The sequence below is a fragment of the Cydia pomonella genome, chromosome 23 (genome assembly GCF_033807575.1).
Source record: "Cydia pomonella isolate Wapato2018A chromosome 23, ilCydPomo1, whole genome shotgun sequence".
NCBI classification, from domain to species: domain Eukaryota; kingdom Metazoa; phylum Arthropoda; class Insecta; order Lepidoptera; family Tortricidae; genus Cydia; species Cydia pomonella.
The window spans coordinates 1,006,011-1,026,054 of NC_084725.1; the positions used below are offsets into that span (position 1 = coordinate 1,006,011).

Genomic DNA, 20,044 nt, shown 5'->3' on the forward strand with positions numbered 1-20,044 from the left:
CCAGGTATGTGTCCACACCGCGACCCCAGTCCGGGACAGCGGAGGCTCCTGTCCCGCTCCTTCGACCTGGACGCCGTGAGCGACCAGCGGGACCAGGGGCCAGCACCAGGTATGTGTCCACACCGCGACCCCAGTCCGGGACAGCGGAGGCTCCTGTCCCGCTCCTTCGACCTGGACGCCGTGAGCGACCAGCGGGACCAGGGGCCGGCACCAGGTATGTGTCCACACCGCGACCCCAGTCCGGGACAGCGGAGGCTCCTGTCCCGCTCCTTCGACCTGGACGCCGTGAGCGACCAGCGGGACCAGGGGCCGGCACCAGGTATGTGTCCACACCGCGACCCCAGTCCGGGACAGCGGAGGCTCCTGTCCCGCTCCTTCGACCTGGACGCCGTGAGCGACCAGCGGGACCAGGGGCCGGCACCAGGTATGTGTCCACACCGCGACCCCAGTCCGGGACAGCGGAGGCTCCTGTCCCGCTCCTTCGACCTGGACGCCGTGAGCGACCAGCGGGACCAGGGGCCAGCACCAGGTATGTGTCCACACCGCGACCCCAGTCCGGGACAGCGGAGGCTCCTGTCCCGCTCCTTCGACCTGGACGCCGTGAGCGACCAGCGGGACCAGGGGCCGGCACCAGGTATGTGTCCACACCGCGACCCCAGTCCGGGACAGCGGAGGCTGCTGTCCCGCTCCTTCGACCTGGACGCCGTGAGCGACCAGCGGGACCAGGGGCCGGCACCAGGTATGTGTCCACACCGCGACCCCAGTCCGGGACAGCGGAGGCTCCTGTCCCGCTCCTTCGACCTGGACGCCGTGAGCGACCAGCGGGACCAGGGGCCGGCACCAGGTATGTGTCCACACCGCGACTCCAGTCCGGGACAGCGGAGGCTCCTGTCCCGCTCCTTCGACCTGGACGCCGTGAGCGACCAGCGGGACCAGGGGCCGGCACCAGGTATGTGTCCACACCGCGACCCCAGTCCGGGACAGCGGAGGCTCCTGTCCCGCTTCTTCGACCTGGACGCCGTGAGCGACCAGCGGGACCAGGGGCTGGCACCAGGTATGTGTCCACACCGCGACCCCCAGTCATCAAATGTCACTTTTTTAAATGTAAATGCTTGATTTGTTACAGAAAATACAAAAATCACTATATGTATGCCTTTCACATTTGATGAGTTCCCTCGATTTTCCTCATGGATCCCATCATCAGAACTGAGTTTTGACAAAAACGGGACCAATCTGTATATAAGACAATTCTCAGGACTTATTAGGAATCAACCAAAATAAACGTATTGTGTTGCTCTGTAAACAAAGATTTTTATTAACCTAAAAGTTAACATTTGAAGCTTGACTTATTTAGCCTTAACTACACTAATACCATACCTGTAAACAAAGAAACGACATTTAAAGTCTATTAATTGGCATGCCGATTCCCACGTCACGATACAAAATAATAATTTAGATTTATCTCTGGCTTCATAACATAACCACAACACTTTTCCGCCATCTTTAATGAACAAGTCCTGTTTTACCGACACAGTCCGGCAATGGAGGTGACAGCGCCATCTGTGGATCTTGTTAAGTGAACTTCTGCTTTACCGACAGAGTCATAGACTGTACAATAATAGATAGTCCATTCAAAGAAATCTTATTTCTTTATATCTCCCCTCCACGGGAAGAAAATTTTCTATCACTGAAAATTTTCAAACACGCTATGATTCGTATCCTGACTCTTCACTTATGCAGAAACTGGAATGAGTTTCGTGATATGAAAAAGATTTGACTCCAACTTCTTGTGGCCTGTATTAATTCTATATATAGAATTTGATATTTTTTCCTTAATTTCAAAAGGTCCAATCTTCAACTCATCCAGTTTTCTTCTATTTAATTTGTGTCCGTTTTCTACATATACCATATCACCTGTATTGAATTCATGATATTTTCTAGCTTTATCATATATCATTTTGTTATAGTTGTGAGACTTGATTGAATTTTCGAATGCAGTTTTTTTATTTTTAATCCAGTCATCTATTGCTTTATCTGGTTTTAATTCGTTTGGCAGTAATGGATCATCTGAGCCATCCAAGAGATATCTTGGTGTGAAACCAGTGACTGAGTGTTCAGTGTTGTTATATTTATTCACACAGTCATGAGCAATTGTTGTCCACGCAGTCATATTGACTTTTTCATTTATTTTACATCTTATTTTGTTCACAAGATTTTGATTAAGTCTTTCATTCAAACCGTTCGAGAATGGTGCATTTACTGCAGTGAAAACCAGCTGTATCGATTTTTCATTTAAAAAATCTTTGAATTCCTTGGAGTTTATTCCTGGATATTGGTCAGACAGAACCATATTAATTTCATAATCCTTTGTTACCTTATTGATTAGTCTTATGAAGTCCTTTGCACTCTGCGTCTTCGAGGTTATTATATACGCATATCGCGTGAAATGGTCCACTAAAAGGTGAAGGTATCTTTTTGTCGATCGCGATCCACCAAATCCGCCAATTGTGTCTATAGAGACGATTTCTAATGGCTTAGTGGCGGGACCTAAATGCGACATTAAACCATATTTAACATGTCCTCTTGTTTTATTCTTTATACATACCTCGCAGTTTTTACATATATTAATGATATTTTTAGTCATATTTCTTGCCGTATATTGTTTTCCGATTTTCATTTGCATTTGTTTTATACCGATGTGACACATATTTTCATGTACTTTTTTTAATTAGTTTTATACTGAATTCTTCTGACAATACGATTTTTTCTCGTTTTCTGTTTTTTTTATAATATATATTGTCTCTATGTATTAATTTTTTTTTATAGTAATGAATGTCCTTATTTTTTTCTTGATCTGTGAGTATATCCTGTAATTGTATTAAATTTACTATTTTTAATTGTTCAACTAAATCTTCATTGGCTTCTATTACTGGATTCCTGCTTAAGCAGTCTGCCTCTAAATTATCCTTACCCGGTGCATATTTTATTCTGAAATCGTATTGTGATAAATAATAAGTTAATTCTCCCAAGTCTTCATCGGGTCTAGATTTGATATTCAAATTTTCTAACGGCTTATGGTCAGAATATACTATGAATGACTTGTCTATTAGCCAATATTGCCAATATTTTATGGCTTCTTTAATGGCCAAGCATTCCAAATATATCGCTTTTTTTCTTCTTTGAACATCATTCAATTTTTTTGAAAAGTAAGCTACCGGCTTTTCTTCTCCGTTTGGCTGTGTTTGTTTCAAGACCGCACCGATTCCCTCTAGTGATGCATCTGTGTATATTTTTATTGGTAAATCTTTATCAAAAATTTCCAGGATTGGTTGTGAACACATTTTCTTTTTTATTTCTTCAAATGAATTTTGGCAGTCAGCCGACCAAACAAATTTTTGATTTTTCCTTAGTAGGTTATGCAGTGGTTCTAAAATTATAGAGCTGTTCGGTATGTATTCCCGATAAAAATTAATTTTTCCTAAAAACTGTCGAATGTTTTTCTGAGTTTTCGGTATTGGGAATTCTCTTATTGAAACTAAGTTATCTGTCACTGGTCGAACTGTGTTATTCTGTATTACATGACCAAGATATTTTACTGAACTTGATGCAAATGTACACTTAGTGAACTTTAGCCTGAAACCTTCTTTTTTTATTGCCTCTAATAACTGCGTCAAATGGTTGATATGTTCAGTATAAGAATTAGAAAATACCAAGATATCATCTATATAGTTAACGGTAAAGTCAGTTAATCTATGCTTTCTTAATATGTTGCTCAATATTCTTTGAAATATCGCAGGCGAGGTCTTCAATCCATACGGTAAGCAGGTCCATTGAAAATGGCCTTCTTGTGTGACAAAGCCAGTCTTCTTTCTGTCTTCAATCCGCAGTGGTATAGACCAGAATGCCGAATTAATATCCAATGTTGAGAAATATTTGCAGTTCCTTGTCTTTATTACTAAGTCCTCAATTAATGGAAATGGCTGTGCTTGCGGAACAACTATTTTATTTAGATCTCTAAAGTCAATGCACAATCTGGATCTTCTTTTATCCTCTTTTTTAAAAGCTAAGGTCACTGGTGCAGCAAAAGGACTGTATGATTCCTCTATGAGATTCTTCTGAAGTAATTTTCCTATTTGTTCTTCTATTTCTTTTTATCTTGTATACAACATTTGTAAGGACGTTTGCTACAATATTTATCCACAAGCAGGTCTATTCGCGCTTCATAGTCTCTCACTGTTCCAATATCATATTTATCTTTGGCAAAGCTTGATTTATACTTTTCAATTAGTCTATTTATTTCAGATTTTTGCTGTTCACTTAAATGACTCATATTTGTGTTAAAATTTTCCTTCATGTGTTCATTGAAATTCACAGTATGTACCTTTATTTCAGTATTGAGCACTTTAGAAGTAGCTTTTTCATGTTTTTCCTTTTCCATTGACCGTTTTTCTGTTTTTTGACTGATTTCCAAATGTTCATCCTGAGCCAACTTAAATTCTTTTATTATGTCCAGTCCTATTAGGAAATCATACTTAAATTCTTTTCCATCCACTATGTACACATCCATGTGTTTTTCTATTTCCATAATTTTTATTTTTAAATTTGTCAAACCTTTTGTTCTTTTTACACCATTAATTGTTACTAACTTTGCATTTTTATCATAATTTTTTTCTGATTTCTTTAGCTTTAATAATTTGGAATTAACTAGGGATACATTAGAGCCTGGATCATATATACCCAATACTTCCAATTTTTCGTTTAATATTAGTTTGACTTTAATCAATGGTGTAATTACTCGTTTTTTTGGTCATCATCACTCAATTCAACATCTAGCACAACATTGTTCACATTCTTGTAATTTTTCTTGTTGTCACGATCCCCTGTCTGCTTAAACCAGCATTTTTCCTCAGGGTGGAAACGGGTACCTTTGTTTAATTTCTCACAGATTTTGCAGGGTTTGATCTTATCGGCTGCACCTTTAGCGTCAAAGGTGTTTCTTTTTGTTTTATTGTAAGTCTTTTTATTTATTATATGCTCATATTTCCCATGTTCATTGTAAAGACTTGTGGTGGATGTTATTTTTCCCTTATCGATCTTGTCCATTATGAAATCTGGTAGACCCATTACGATGAGATGAATCATTGTCTGCGAGTCAGTCTGTTTATTTACTTCTAGTAGTAGCCTTTCCTTCTTTGTGGCATATTCTATTAATGAGCCCGCTTGGTATTTAAATGTAAATGCATATTTAATCTGAGACCAGCCTTTATTTCCATATGACTCACATAGATTATTTTTCCAAATCATCCAGTCTGAATCTATGGTAAATTTTATTACCATGCTGTTGTACCAATCTAAGCATTGTTTATCCATTAAATGTTTTAACATTTCAATTTTTTTTGTATCCTGTACCATTTCAAATCGTTTACATTCACTCTCAAATTCCTTGATCCACTGCTCAACGTTTGTCGTTTTCCCTGAAAATTTCTCCAGTAAAAACCGTTCAGCTATTTTCCCCAAATTTTTACTTACAGGTTCTGTGTTATTACTATTATTAGTTGATTGTGTTGTTTCACTTATAATTTCGTCTAGATATTGGTCACCGAACTGTACATTTTCACCTTCGTCCAAGTAGATTTTTCTCAACCCTTCAGTTAATGGGATCCATAATTTTCGTGTTTGATGTCTTTTTTTCAGAGAATTTTTGACTTTCGTAAATACTTCCGTAGTAGTTATACCCGTGTGTTTACTGGCAGGTTTCAGATCGTCCGGAACTTCAAAAACACGACCATCAGGTACCTCGATTGAGGTTATGCACATTGTATTTGTTTTTCCTTCCGGGCCCGTCGCTAATATTGCGAACGTAAATCTTAATTTTTCCATCTTCTTTTTTTTACTAGAAATGTCGTTTTATAAGACAATTCTCAGGACTTATTAGGAATCAACCAAAATAAACGTATTGTGTTGCTCTGTAAACAAAGATTTTTATTAACCTAAAAGTTAACATTTGAAGCTTGACTTATTTAGCCTTAACTACACTAATACCATACCTGTAAACAAAGAAACGACATTTAAAGTCTATTAATTGGCATGCCGATTCCCACGTCACGATACAAAATAATAATTTAGATTTATCTCTGGCTTCATAACATAACCACAACACTTTCCGCCATCTTTAATGAACAAGTCCTGTTTTACCGACACAGTCCGGCAATGGAGGTGACAGCGCCATCTGTGGATCTTGTTAAGTGAACTTCTGCTTTACCGACAGAGTCATAGACTGTACAATAATAGATAGTCCATTCAAAGAAATCTTATTTCTTTATATGTATATATATAGATTCAAACAAAAAAATAATTTTCAAAATCGGTTCAGAAATGACGGAGTTATGGAGTAACAAACATTTAAAAAAAAAAAAACAACCGAATTGATAACCTCCTCTTTTGAAATCTTGAAGTCGGTTAAAAATGAAAGATAACAAGACGTGCTAATAGAAATCAGCACTTTGTTATTTCCAGAGATGTACAAAATGGTTTTAAAAAAGCATTTAAATACAAAATGCAAAATACTTTTCAGATTTACTATTTCAAATGCAAAATACCAAATATTTTTGCGTTTTGTATTTCAAATGCTAAATGCAAAATAGGTATTTTCAAAATACTTTTTCAAAATAAAATACCTTTTGACCAAATCGAACGATATTTTTATTTATTTTAGGTTTTTATCATGAGAAATAGAATAGAGATACAATGCCGAGCTAAATGGCACCTTATGCATGACCTTATGGTCATATTTGTCGGTATGCGTATCAATAAATTCTGTTATGTTATTAATAATAATAATACTCACTTAAAATAATGTAAAAAACTAGACTAACGAAAAGATAGCCATGGCTCCATTTTGTGAATTGTGTGGCCATTTATTTCGGTTGATTGTGCATCTAGTTCTTATTTTATTATTATTACACTTTTCTTTTATTAATAACAATTGGACTGGTATTGTTAAAAAGTGAAAAAAATAAACATCAATTTTTATTTATTACGCTTTTTAACAATACCAGTTGTTCGAATACATCATCACTCATTTTTCTTCTGTGAGGTCTCATAATCATCCCACCGTACGAAAACAGTCTTTCTACTGGTGCTGAACTTGGTAAGGATGTGTTGTATTTTAAAAATACTTTTTTTATTGTAGGATAAGCGTTTAGCATCTCCAGACTTGTGCACTCATCCTTTAAATATTGTAGGGTTTCCAGGTCTATTGTAGTATTGGCACTACCACCCTCACTGGTTGCAGAGGAGTCTGAATCCTGGAACATGTAGTAAGACTCGCTTTTTTCTTTTTTTCTTTCTGATGTCTGTGATTGGAGGCCACTTTTTACATTTTCATTTTTAAATTTCCTGACTTCTGTGATAAACAGCTCCTTAACGTGCTCCTTCTTATTTTTAGGCACCCACTTTAATTTGAAGAATGGATACGATACTGCTGCCAGAATGCTGTCCTTGGATCTTGGGTCTTCTAAATCAAATTTTTCGAAACGCTTTTCAATACTTTCCTTTATTATTTCAATCAACGGTCCACAATATACTGGGTTGTCCATTTCTAATGAAGCTAATATTTTATGCATTCTTATCAATTCAGGTTGTAGACATCCATAATATATCTCTTTGTCACCTTCCAAGCTCCTTATGGCCTCAGCTATGGGTTTGGAAGTTCTAACATATTCAACCAAGAACTGTATTTCAATTTCTTTCAGGACTGATAATCCCAGTTTTCTTAAAGCTTCATTTATGGTTTCTTGGACTTGTAATATATCTGTTATACAATTGTAATATGAATTCCACCGAGTTGGGCAGGGGCTAGTTGGAGACTTACCAGTAACTTCCAAGTAAATTTCAGATGCTTTCGGTGACCTAGAGCATATATTCCAAACAGCCTGACATTTAGCCATAGCTGCATCATGTAGTTTCCGGTATGAATTATTTTTATGTCTGGCTTTATCAATGTCCCGTGCCGGAATCAGATGTAAGGTATGGGTTGCACATCTCTCATGGTTGGGCAGAAGGTATAAATCATTTTCTTGAGGTTCAGGAAACTCATGCAGGGCTAATATATCATCATTATCATCATCATCTTGCTGATTGTTATTGTCAAGGTTTTCATTTATGTTCCCTTCAAAATTTTCTAAATCAACATTCAACAGGGGTCCACCACTTGTATCAGTTTCTAGATCAGGTTTCCCAAATATTTTAAAAGCTTTTACCATGTTGGAGCCATTGTCCGTTACTGTTTTAGTTATTTTGGACAATCTTAAGTCATATTCTTCATGTATTTCAATTATGAGTTCTGCTATCTTATCGAATGTGTGGGATCCTTTGAATCTTCTGCAGGCAAGAGAAGAACTGTTCCTTGCAAATGTGTCCGAATCTATCCAATGAACAGTCATACCTAAGTAACTGCGTCTCGAAGATGACCAAATATCTGCTGTGGTACAGACGTATTGAGCAGCCTTCAATTTATGTTTTAGATTACCTTTATATTGTGTGTATGCATCAGCAATTTTATTATTGCATGTACGGCGGCACATCAATTTTGGTGGACGTGTAAGTTGTTGAGCTCCCTCAATTAAAGCTCTAAATGACTTATTTTCTACTATAGACATAGGTGACATTGTGTCAACAACAAAGTTTATTATTAATTTATCTAGATTTATTGACTTCTGTAAAGCATTTGTAATAATACTTTGTTTCATTTTTTTTGCCGTACTTGCAGTACTATTGTTGTCAGATTCTGCAACACTACACTTTCTTTTCTTTGTATGTTGGGGTTTCAATTCTTCATACTCTTTCAGAAGATCGTCATGGCCTTTTCTCTAAAGAAAAAACAACAACCAGGTTAATTATTTATTAACGCAGAAAAAATTACATCATTACCTATTCTTAATTAATAGTTCGTTAATTTTAATAGTAACTAATAGGTATCCTATAGCTATGTTATTATATCATATCATACAAAAGCGAGTTTTCATAGGTTACACTTACTTTAATATGGTTTAAGAAGTTTGTTGTTGCGTGCAGACTTCCCTTCAATGTTTTTGAACATATCTTGCAAACAGCACTTATATTGCTTTCATGATCAGCCTCCTTCTTCACGTCTTTAAAACAGTGCCTTAATATAAATGGTAGATTAGGATTATCCCTGAAATACAATCAAACACGAATTATTTATTGAATCTAATACTATAGCTGCTATTCATTAGCTTTACTGGTTTGACATTCATTATTTTGTTGGTGAATGGTGACACGTTGACACAAAACACAACTGAAAATACAATACTTTACCTTCCAACTAAAAATGAAAGTAGGCTTTGTATGTTGCTACTTGTACAGTAGATATTAACACTAACTGAACTATTATAATTTATAAAGCTTAAAATCAATTTAAGTTAGTTGACGTCTTTTCTTTTTAGTATGTATTTTATTTGTTTATACTATTTACCTATTTTATTTGTATTTCAGTAAGTACTTACATTTTTTTTGCTAGAATTGTTAGACACCAGCACTACACACCAAATCCACCACGTCACGTCTGTTTACATTATCTAAATTATCTTGCAGTACAGTACATAGCCGTTTCAGTATTGTAGGGATAACAACAACACTTCAATATCATAAAAGTAGGTAATCAAATTAAATCAGTAACCACTTCACCAGCACCAGCAAACAATAAATCCGTGAAATCGAATCGTCGGCGTCAGTGGCGTTACGTTTTTATAGCCATAGATAATGTTCGTCGTTTTCTTTTGACATTGACACTAGTCCGACATAAGGCGCGCACTAAAGAAGTAAAAAAGGGCACGCATGGCTATCAGGGGCCTACCGCGAACCACGTCGACGTTTTGCCTCTTTGTCGCACTTGTGAATTCGTACGTAAGTGTGACAGGGAGGCAACACGTCGAACGTGGTTCGCGGTAGGCCCTCAGGCGCCTCTAACGGTCAAATTCGGCAATACAAGCGTCATTCGTTCAATTCATTTTGTTTGACTGCTAATGTTGGCTAAACTTAATCACAAAGTATTTTGCATTTTGAAATGAATATTAAAAATGCAAAATACATATCGAAAGGTATTTCAAATAAAATACAAAATGTTTTTTACTGAAAGGCATTTAAATGCAAAATACAAAATAGGTATTTTGCATTTTATATTTGCATTTGAAATAGAAGTATTTCAAATAAATCGCATCTCTGGTTATTTCTAATAGTTAACAAAAGATGCTCAACTGTTCCAATTTAATTTGTTAATGTGCCATTATTGTTTTATAATTGTTAATACTTATAATTATTATTGCTGTTAGTCTAAGTTTCGTGACGCATTGGTTCAACTGTAATGTCATGTAAACATTTTTATCAATAAAAAAAAATAAAAATGTACAATTTCATCGACTAAAATCGATGACGGCCATCCAGTATAGTTTCTCGACCGAAGGCCTTTTCGTACGCTTCCTATCGGTTCATATATGTCAGTAAGTGTATGTGGTTTGTCAGACCAGCCGGGCGGCGGGGGCGGCGCGGGCGGCGGGGGCCGCGAGCTGCAGCTGCGGCTGCGGCGCGGCGCGGCCGGCTTCGGCTTCACCGTGGCCGACAGCGTGCACGGCCAGAAGGTCAAGAAGGTAACACTGCTGTTGCTATTTATTGGCTACGTGGCAAGTACCTTACAGAAAACAGCAGCCAAATAACACTAGACCCTACTCATAGTGTTGTGTTCCTGCCGGTGAGTAAGGTTGCCAGAGCTCAATGAGGGGGGGCGGGTTTGGGGTCGGCAACGCGCATGTGACTCCTCTGGAGTTGCAGGCGTACATAGGCTACGGTGACTGCTTACCATCAGGCGGGCCGTATGCTTGTTTGCCACCGACGTAGTATAAAAAAAAACGTGGCAAGTACATGGTGGGTGGTGGGGGTACGTAAAGCGATCCCAGCGCATGATGTAATAGTACATTGTGCAACGAGGGGGGTAAGTGAAATTTTGGATACGAGGGTGGTAATTCCCGACCCGAGTTTGCAATATTCTTACCCCCGGAGGTACACACAATGTTTTTCATCACACTTGGGAAGAAAAATCTAAATTTTAAACAAAATAATTCTTAAATGCGGTGACATATCAAACATTCGTCCGCCATTTTATAATTTCTTGGCAGGTGAGGCATCGAAGGCACAGACCTATTCGGCATTCAGCCACGATTGAAAATTATGTAAAAATATTCTAAAAATTAACCAAATTAAATAAAATATTAAATTATAAACATCAGTATTTTATAAGTAAAACTCATTTATTCTATTTGGATTGTATGAATCAGTGACATAATTTTAAAAAAAAGCTATAACTCCCTAGGGAATACTCCTGCATGAAATAGGATCTTTTCCGAGCAAGTGTGATGAAAAATTTAGAACTAACTGCAGATAGCGTCTTTACCATTTCTTACAAGTTATATGGCTCGAAATGAAACTTTAATTTACTTTTACTCCTGAAATATTTGTTTAAATTGTATGGTGTAAGGGACCATTGTAATCTGTATGAAACGCTTAATATGACTAACGTATTCAATTTGATAATTATTAATACTGTATTCGTGTAAATAGGTTTGCAAATGCCACATATTATGTGGTCTTTTTCTAGAAGTTAACAATGGTTATAGTAAATTATCCATAAAAGATAGACATTCAACATCGCGGACTTTTCTGTAAACCCATGAAAGAGAGACAACCCCACCATACATTAACGAATTAGTCAGCGTTTTCGATTATAGCTCCTAGCCAGCGTGATTTTTTCCGACAATATCGTTATATTCTTATATTTCAAGCAATTTACACAAAACCTTAACAAGTTATATACCTAAACCTTCCTCAAGAATCACTCTATTGATAGATGAAAATCGTATGAAAATCCGCTCAGTATTGTTTAGTTTTGGAGTAGTTTTATAAGATGTAGTAAATTGGCGTTGCATGAGCGAAACAGTGATATGCACGTACTGCAGTGAGTCCCACTCCCACGCATACAGGAGCGGCATATGCGTACCTGTCTAATGTCGAAATTGTCATGTGTGCCAAATCTGAGTCTAATCAAACCTCAGAAAATACTCCTAACCTAAAGTAATAATTATCCTATGCCCGGTTTGTAAAATACAATTTAAAGAAAAAAGCAGTTGTAGCCTAGCGGTCAGAGGGTGCGACTTGCAATCCGGAGGTCACGGGTTCAAACCCCGGGTCGTACCAATAAGTTTTTCGGATTATGTACGAAATATCATTTAATGTTTACCAGTCGCTTTACGGTAAAGGAATTATAATAAGGAGGAGCTAGCTGGAAGGAGATCTTGACGTTCTACCATCCATAACGGTGTCAAAACATTTGAAGATAACCGCCTCACTAGCCTGGATATAAAACGCCAGTTACAGAAAGAGAGACCTGAGCCCTCCTACGTGTACACGTTCAACGCAGCTGGCCAACTTTATTGTCACGCGTGCAATAGACTATTTAAGAGCAAGTTCGGCCTGGCCAGCCACATTAGGGCTCATGCTAGACAACGTCCATAATGTTTATTTAGGGTCGCCGTCATCGAAAACGATGAGGAGGACTATACGGCGAAGGAAAACATCGTGAGGAAACCGGATTAATCACAAATGGGCCTAGTTTACCCTCTGGGTTGAAAGGTCAGATGGCAGTCGCTTTCGTAAAAACTAGTGGCTACACCAATTCTTGGGATTCCTTACCCAGCGAACCCCAGGCTCCCGTGAGCCGTGGCAAAATGCCGGGACAACGCGAAAAAGGTGATGATTAAAAAAAAGCTTTTTTTTCATGAATTTATATATGCAGGTACTGGATCGATCGCGATGCTCCGGCGCAGGATTACGCGAGGGGGACTTACTGCTTCAAATAGGAGACACCGACGTGCGCCACGCGCCGCACCAGCGGGTTGTACAGGTACATACCAACGTTCCCGCGCTTATATTAACAAAGAATATCTGGGAGACTGAGCTTTCCTCGGAAAACATATAAAAACTAAAAAATGCGCGTTTTCTCTGAGGTAAAACCTAGCTAGATCGATTTTTCGCCCCCGAAAACACCCATATAGCTAATTTCCCAGAAATCGTTAGAGCCGTTTCCAAGATCCGCGATATACATATATACAAGAATTGCTCGTTTAAATGTATAAAATATCTGGGAGACAGAGCGTTGTTTGTAAAACATATAAAAACTTTTAAAAATTGACGTTTGACAATTCATTTCCCGCCAAATAAGCGCCGTACATCATCTTTAATTGCAAATTAATGGGCACTCCCGGAGTGCAACCCGTTGTTTTTTTTTCTCAAACTTGTTTTAACCAAGGCTCGGAATCGGTATTTTCTTCATACAAAAAATACCGGTATTATTACGTTCTTTTTCGTTCTTTGGTTTATTATTTCATTTTTACTGGGACTATCTAATAATGCAAAGTTGTTACCTAAATACATGATTCAGTCCTTCGTAAAGAGTATAAAATAATTTAAAAAAATTGGGCTATTTCGGGATTTAAAAATAAACCGGTTCCGAGCCCTTCTTAACTCTTCAATGGACAAAATTTGATTTTATATGGCATTTCATAATGACAGGGTTAAATTTTCCGTAATTTCTGATACTCGTCTGCCCGTTAAAGGTTTAAATGAATTTATGATAAATAAATGTAGTATCTTCTCAGCATATTCGCGTCCACTGCTGAACATGCCTTTCTTCTTCTTAGCTTTCATGGATTTCCATGTTGTTCTGTATGCTATAAGCAAAAAAAGTGGTTGTGACAGAATCGGACAGACAGACGGACATGTCGAATCTATAAGGGTTCCGTTTTTTGCCATTTGGCTACGGAACCCTAAAAATGTGTCCCCCCCCTGTAACTTCTAAAATAACAGAGTGAAAAATCTAAAAAAAATATATGTTATACATTAGTTACATTACCATGCAAACTTCCACCGAAAATTGGTTTGAACGAGATCTAGTAAGTAGATTTTTTTAATACGTCATAAATGGTACGGAACCCTTCATGGGCGAGTCCGACTCGCACTTGGCCGCTTTTTTTTAGTATATTGTTGTATAGGTCTTTCAAAACGAATTAGGGTCTCCAAATAACTTTTTTTGATTTATTTATTTTATTTATTACAGATAAATCACAATTACAGAATATTTGATCAAAATACCCTATCAAAAAAAAAAAGAATTTTGCAAATCGGTCTAGGCGTAGTAATCGGTGAACATACATAAAAAAAATTAAAAAAAAATATTCCGACGAATTGAGAACCTCCTCCTTTTTTTGAAGTCGGTTAAAAAGTATCGTTAAACCTCAATGGTTTGTCTCGATACTCCATTCCGCAGTATTTAATAATTAGCTATACTATGCAATACACATACACATCTAATTCGTAAATGACATTATGATTGCAAATATCACAAACTGAGCGCGTCTGTTATCATACCGGCTGACTAAGGCTATAAGCCAAGTCGGCCCTGCCGTCTTTCTAATTTCCTCCATTTGAGGATTTTTAAATATGACATAATTTCAAATATTACAAAATTTACCACTTTGGAACTGGTTCCAGTGATTTTTTCAAAAGTTTCCATGAATTTCAGCCTTTTGTAAACTGCCGTAACCTAATTATTAAACCATTTGCAGGTCCTGAAAGACTGTCCCGCCATGCACGAGACGACGATCCGAGTTTGGCGACGAAACAATGCGGCTGGTAAAGCCCCGCGCAGCCGCTCGGCTACTCGCGTCCCGCCTGCGAACAGTAAGAATTGTCATATCTATATTATGTATTTTTTTTTGTACTACGTCGGTGGCAAACAAGCATACGGCCCGCCTGATGGTAAGCAGTATCCGTAGCCTACGTACGCTTGCAACTCCAGAGGAGTTACATGCGCGTTGCCGACCCTAGGATTCACCATCCCTCGTTGAGCTCTGGCAACCTTACCCACCGGCAGGAACACAACACTATGAGTAGGGTCTAGTATTATTTGGCTGCGGTATTCTGTAAGGTGGAGGTACTTCCCCAGTTGGGCTCTGATCTAGATCTGGAATGACACCACACAAAGTGAGATGACATTCACAATGCCCATACCTCTCTTTTGGACGTAGTTTAAGGACGTACCCGGGTCCGTGTATAAATGTGGCGTTTACAAGCAGAAGGTACATTGTGACTCACCATAAGGACGAAATTTGCTCGTATCTTTATACGAATAACCTGACAGAGTGTCTCTTATGGCAAGCGACAATGTGGTACCTTTTGCTTGAAAACGACAATTAACTTACGATACAAGTTACTACAATTTTTTTGCACAACATAACAGATCACCCCAAATACGGTCAAGAAATTTAACCCCTTAACGCATGTCATAAAAAATATTTCGTTGAAATTTGAACTTTAATAGCTGTCAATAGAGTTGAATATTATAATTTATGTTAAACATGATGTTATAATATTTTCATTAAGGAAACTGTAAGTCTAGTTTTAAGGATATTTCCAGTGTTATATGTATATACTTTATGACTGTTTGTTTCTTAAATAAATAAATAGAATACATATTAAGTGAAGATCACTCAGATACAGGCAACTATCAGTTGTTTCAACTGCCTGCCTGATTAATAAATAATAAATAATTAACCGAAATGATTGCAGCGGCAGCGAACAACAGTCAACTCGGAAGAAGCAAGACTCCTACCGCAGAGCAACTCAGATCACCTTCACTGCACACGGAGGACTCGCTGAGAGACAGACTCGATGCTATGAATTCTGGTAAGTTTTGTATGCAACCGACAATATACACGTAGCGATCTCAATATGTATAAAATCAAATTATCATGAATTGTAATACAAGTTAGACATGAACAGGTAAGGTTTAAAAAACTTGGGCTATAAGTTAACTTGTGGAAGTTATGTGTAGTTCCTCAAAATTTCTGCAAAACTGAACAAATGAGTGATTTGCTTATTCTATTTAAAAAAGCGGTGGTGGCCGAGTGGATATGACGTCCGACTTTCAATCCGGAGGTCGTGGGTTCAAATCCTGGCTCGTACCAATGAGTTTTTCGGAACTTATGTACGAAATGTCATTTGATATTTACCACTAGCTTTTCGGTGAAGGAAAACATCGTGAGGAAACCTGCACACATCTGCGAAGAAATTCAAAGGTGTATGTGAAGTCCCCAATCCGCATTGGGCTAGCGTGGGGGCTATAGCCCGAGCCCTCTTGCACATGAGAGGAGGCCTGTGCCCAGCAGTGGGACGTATATAGGCTGAATTATTATTATTATTTGGGTTCTTAGTTTTTCTCGGTATTCCACGGAATACCGGTGTAATGGAATGCACGGGCCGAAGCCAAGTGCATCTCATAATAAAATTAATCACTACATAAAAATTGACCGTTTTCAGCTCGGTTGTAGCTTGGTCCTGGTGGCGGTAAGGTAACTGAAGAAAGTTGGTTACTTATATTAGGAAGTTGCAAATCATTCTGAAGAAACTTTCTGACTATGCGGCATGTGTTTAAAATAACTGCTTTTTGCATAAGTAAATATGAAGATGGTGATAGCGATAGGGTTTTTATTGAGGTGTGTAGTTGTTTTGGGATGACACCTGTAGTAAACAAAACAATGGGTACTATGGTGACGTTGGTTAATTTCCACATTATTATTATTATTATTATTTAAAAACAAAGTAAAATGCGTGAGTGTCGTGGAACACTTGTTTGGAACGAAGCATATTATTATTTATAAACGTAGCAGAGTCTGTGCGGAAAGAGTCGTGGAATGTATGGGGCCCAATACATTCCACGACTGTTCTCTTTCCGCACAGTCTGTATTATTGATAAACAAATAAAAAAAAACTTAATCGACAAAATAATAATTATCGAAACTGGTCACAAAATTTCACAAATCAGTTCTGAAATGCGACTTACAGACATAAGAAAACATTTTTGTACAAGCTGATACTGATACGCTTAGCTCGAGCTTCATACTTGCTTAGTCAATCAGAAATATGAAATTCAAGTACAAAACAGATATAAAGTAATATCTGCATACACGTCCGGGGGATCGAACCCGGATCGTCGCTGTTACCATCTGTATCTACCGCTACAGGATATACGTAAGTCGCTGATATTAGACTACTTATTCTCGAGAAAGAATTTAAATAAAAGAGGGCCATGACGGATAAATCTTACGGTTTTTTCACCTAGCCCCCATCTGCCAACCGTCCGATAAGGAACTTCGTTCTAAAAGTGTTTAAATAAATAAATAAATATTATAGGACATTATTACACAAATTAACTAAGTCCCACAGTAAGCTCAATAAGGCTTGTGTTGAGGGTACTTAGACAACGATATATATAATGTATAAATATTTATAAATACTTAAATACATAGAAAACACCCATGACTCAGGAACAAATATCCATGCTCACCACACGAACAAATGCCCTTACCAGGATTTGAACCCGGGACTATCGGCTTAATAGGCAGGGTCACTACCCACTAGGCCAGACCGGTCGTCAAACCCGCCGGCCGGTGATTTGACTTTCCTAACTGCTTTATACGGCCACTATCTTTAATTGTAAATCCTCCAAACTTTTACTATGAATTGCCCAACGTAAAGAAAACTTTAAATGGTTCTAACAAATAGAGTCTATTCCCCTTATTCATAAACGTCTACTAAAGTTAACAAGCCGCTAATAATCGTTTGTCCCTTTCCATCATATCAATACGTCGGAAAGGGACAAACGATTATTAGCGGCTTGTTAACTTTATTAGATGTTTATGAATAAGGGGGTATAACTGTACCTAACACTTGTTTATTATTTCCAGCCATACACTTGTATTATTACATTTGTAAGTGACCCGACATCCCTGTAGATGCCTGTAGTTTGTCCTTACTAAAATTGATATTTTCCTCCCATTAAATATAAGATAATTCATTTATGCTAAAAACTGCCCATGTCTTCCAAAAAAAGACGTAGATAAATCTGTTATAGATGTCCGTACAGGCTAAGAGCCGTTGGCTGCGTTCAACGGCCGACCGATCAGTTTATTACAAGACATCTATAAACGAGTACGTTTGCAAATCGGAAGCTAAAAATGCCCGGAATGTCTGCTGCCAACGAAACCCCACGTGATATATCATTAATATTTTTTAACCGACTTCAATTTCAGAGAAGGAGGAGGTTCTGTATTCGGTTGTGGCTATTTTTAACCGACTTCAAAAAATTCGACTGTTTTTTTTTTGTATGTACCTATGTTACTCGATATCTCCGAGAATCGTGAACCAATTTTCAATTTTTTTTTTAATCGAACGGGTATAACCCCGAGATGGTCCAGTTGGCACCAAGTCGGGGTCTGATGATGGGATCTTGGAGAAATCGAGGGAACTCTTCAAATGTTATAGGTACATGTATGGCGCTTTTGGTAATTTCTGAAGTCGGTTATATTTTTTGTTATAAAGTTTTATTTTATTTTACTATCTGTAATGTGAATGTAAGATCAGTACGTTATTATCCGTCGCAGTGGAAGCGACGTACGCCGTGCCGGAGCCCGTGGCGCGCGGCGGGCTGCGGGAGCGGCGCCGCCGCAGCAGCACGCCGGGCTCGCGCCTCACGCTGCCCGCGCAGCCCTACGCGGCCCAGTGGCAGGTCTGTACTAAGTAATATCCGTCGCAGTGGAAGCGACGTACGCCGTGCCGGAGCCCGTGGCGCGCGGCGGGCTGCGGGAGCGGCGCCGCCGCAGCAGCACGCCGGGCTCGCGCCTCACGCTGCCCGCGCAGCCCTACGCGGCCCAGTGGCAGGTCTGTACTAAGTAATATCCGTCGCAGTGGAAGCGACGTACGCCGTGCCGGAGCCCGTGGCGCGCGGCGGGCTGCGGGAGCGGCGCCGCCGCAGCAGCACGCCGGGCTCGCGCCTCACGCTGCCCGCGCAGCCCTACGCGGCCCAGTGGCAGGTCTGTACTAAGTAATATCCGTCGCAGTGGAAGCGACGTACGCCGTGCCGGAGCCCGTGGCGCGCGGCGGGCTGCGGGAGCGGCGCCGCCGCAGCAGCACGCCGGGCTCGCGCCTCACGCTGCCCGCGCAGCCCTACGCGGCCCAGTGGCAGGTCTGTACTAAGTAATATCCGTCGCAGTGGAAGCGACGTACGCCGTGCCGGAGCCCGTGGCGCGCGGCGGGCTGCGGGAGCGGCGCCGCCGCAGCAGCACGCCGGGCTCGCGCCTCACGCTGCCCGCGCAGCCCTACGCGGCCCAGTGGCAGGTCTGTACTAAGTAATATCCGTCGCAGTGGAAGCGACGTACGCCGTGCCGGAGCCCGTGGCGCGCGGCGGGCTGCGGGAGCGGCGCCGCCGCAGCAGCACGCCGGGCTCGCGCCTCACGCTGCCCGCGCAGCCCTACGCGGCCCAGTGGCAGGTCTGTACTAAGTAATATCCGTCGCAGTGGAAGCGACGTACGCCGTGCCGGAGCCCGTGGCGCGCGGCGGGCTGCGGGAGCGGCGCCGCCGCAGCAGCACGCCGGGCTCGCGCCTCACGCTGCCCGCGCAGCCCTACGCGGCCCAGTGGCAGGTCTGTACTAAGTAATATCCGTCGCAGTGGAAGCGACGTACGCCGTGCCGGAGCCCGTGGCGCGCGGCGGGCTGCGGGAGCGGCGCCGCCGCAGCAGCACGCCGGGCTCGCGCCTCACGCTGCCCGCGCAGCCCTACGCGGCCCAGTGGCAGGTCTGTACTAAGTAATATACGTCGCAGTGGAAGCGACGTACGCCGTGCCGGAGCCCGTGGCGCGCGGCGGGCTGCGGGAGCGGCGCCGCCGCAGCAGCACGCCGGGCTCGCGCCTCACGCTGCCCGCGCAGCCCTACGCGGCCCAGTGGCAGGTCTGTACTCAGCCCGCCTTTATTTTATTCTGTTTTTACTATTTTTTATAAAAGTAAAATTTCAAATTAATTTATGTTCATGAGATACAGCCTGGTGACATGCAGATAGACAGACGGACAGTGGAGTCTTAGTA

General features: G+C 40.3%; 3 protein-coding genes across 3 annotated transcripts in view; 1 reads left to right on the forward strand and 2 right to left on the reverse strand.

Annotated features, from left to right (window-relative positions):
- Positions 1-20,044, forward strand: part of LOC133530550 (membrane-associated guanylate kinase, WW and PDZ domain-containing protein 2) — a 47,510-nt gene that overhangs the window by 7,994 nt on the left and 19,472 nt on the right. The window contains 6 exon segments of the mRNA XM_061868500.1: positions 7,712-7,735; positions 10,543-10,667; positions 12,866-12,973; positions 14,694-14,808; positions 15,697-15,813; positions 18,570-18,731. Of these exon segments, the coding sequence (XP_061724484.1) occupies positions 7,712-7,735; positions 10,543-10,667; positions 12,866-12,973; positions 14,694-14,808; positions 15,697-15,813; positions 18,570-18,731 (651 nt within the window).
- LOC133530547 (uncharacterized) lies at positions 4,671-6,166 on the reverse strand. The gene is made up of 2 exons (XM_061868498.1): positions 6,048-6,166; positions 4,671-5,966 (listed from the first exon to the last, which is right to left on the reverse strand). The coding sequence occupies exon 2, from the start codon at positions 5,878-5,880 to the stop codon at positions 4,792-4,794; it is 1,089 nt and encodes a 362-aa protein (XP_061724482.1). The 5' UTR covers positions 5,881-5,966; positions 6,048-6,166; the 3' UTR covers positions 4,671-4,791.
- Positions 6,679-9,912, reverse strand: LOC133530546 (uncharacterized). Its single transcript, XM_061868497.1, has 3 exons — positions 9,528-9,912; positions 9,040-9,196; positions 6,679-8,870 (listed from the first exon to the last, which is right to left on the reverse strand). Coding segments are annotated over exons 1-3 (2,007 nt in total). The 5' UTR covers positions 9,530-9,912; the 3' UTR covers positions 6,679-7,022.

What these genes read in the sequence shown, in the direction of transcription:
- LOC133530546 (XM_061868497.1), bottom strand. An exon ending in ACTTCTTAAACCATATTAAA is followed by an intron (nt 8,871 to 9,039) that starts GTAAGTGTAACC and finishes TTTTTTCTTTAG; the next exon opens with AGAAAAGGCCATGACGATCT.
- LOC133530547 (XM_061868498.1), bottom strand. Translation starts at nt 5,880, where the DNA reads ATGGAAAAATTAAGATTTACGTTCGCAATATTAGCGACGGGCCCGGAA.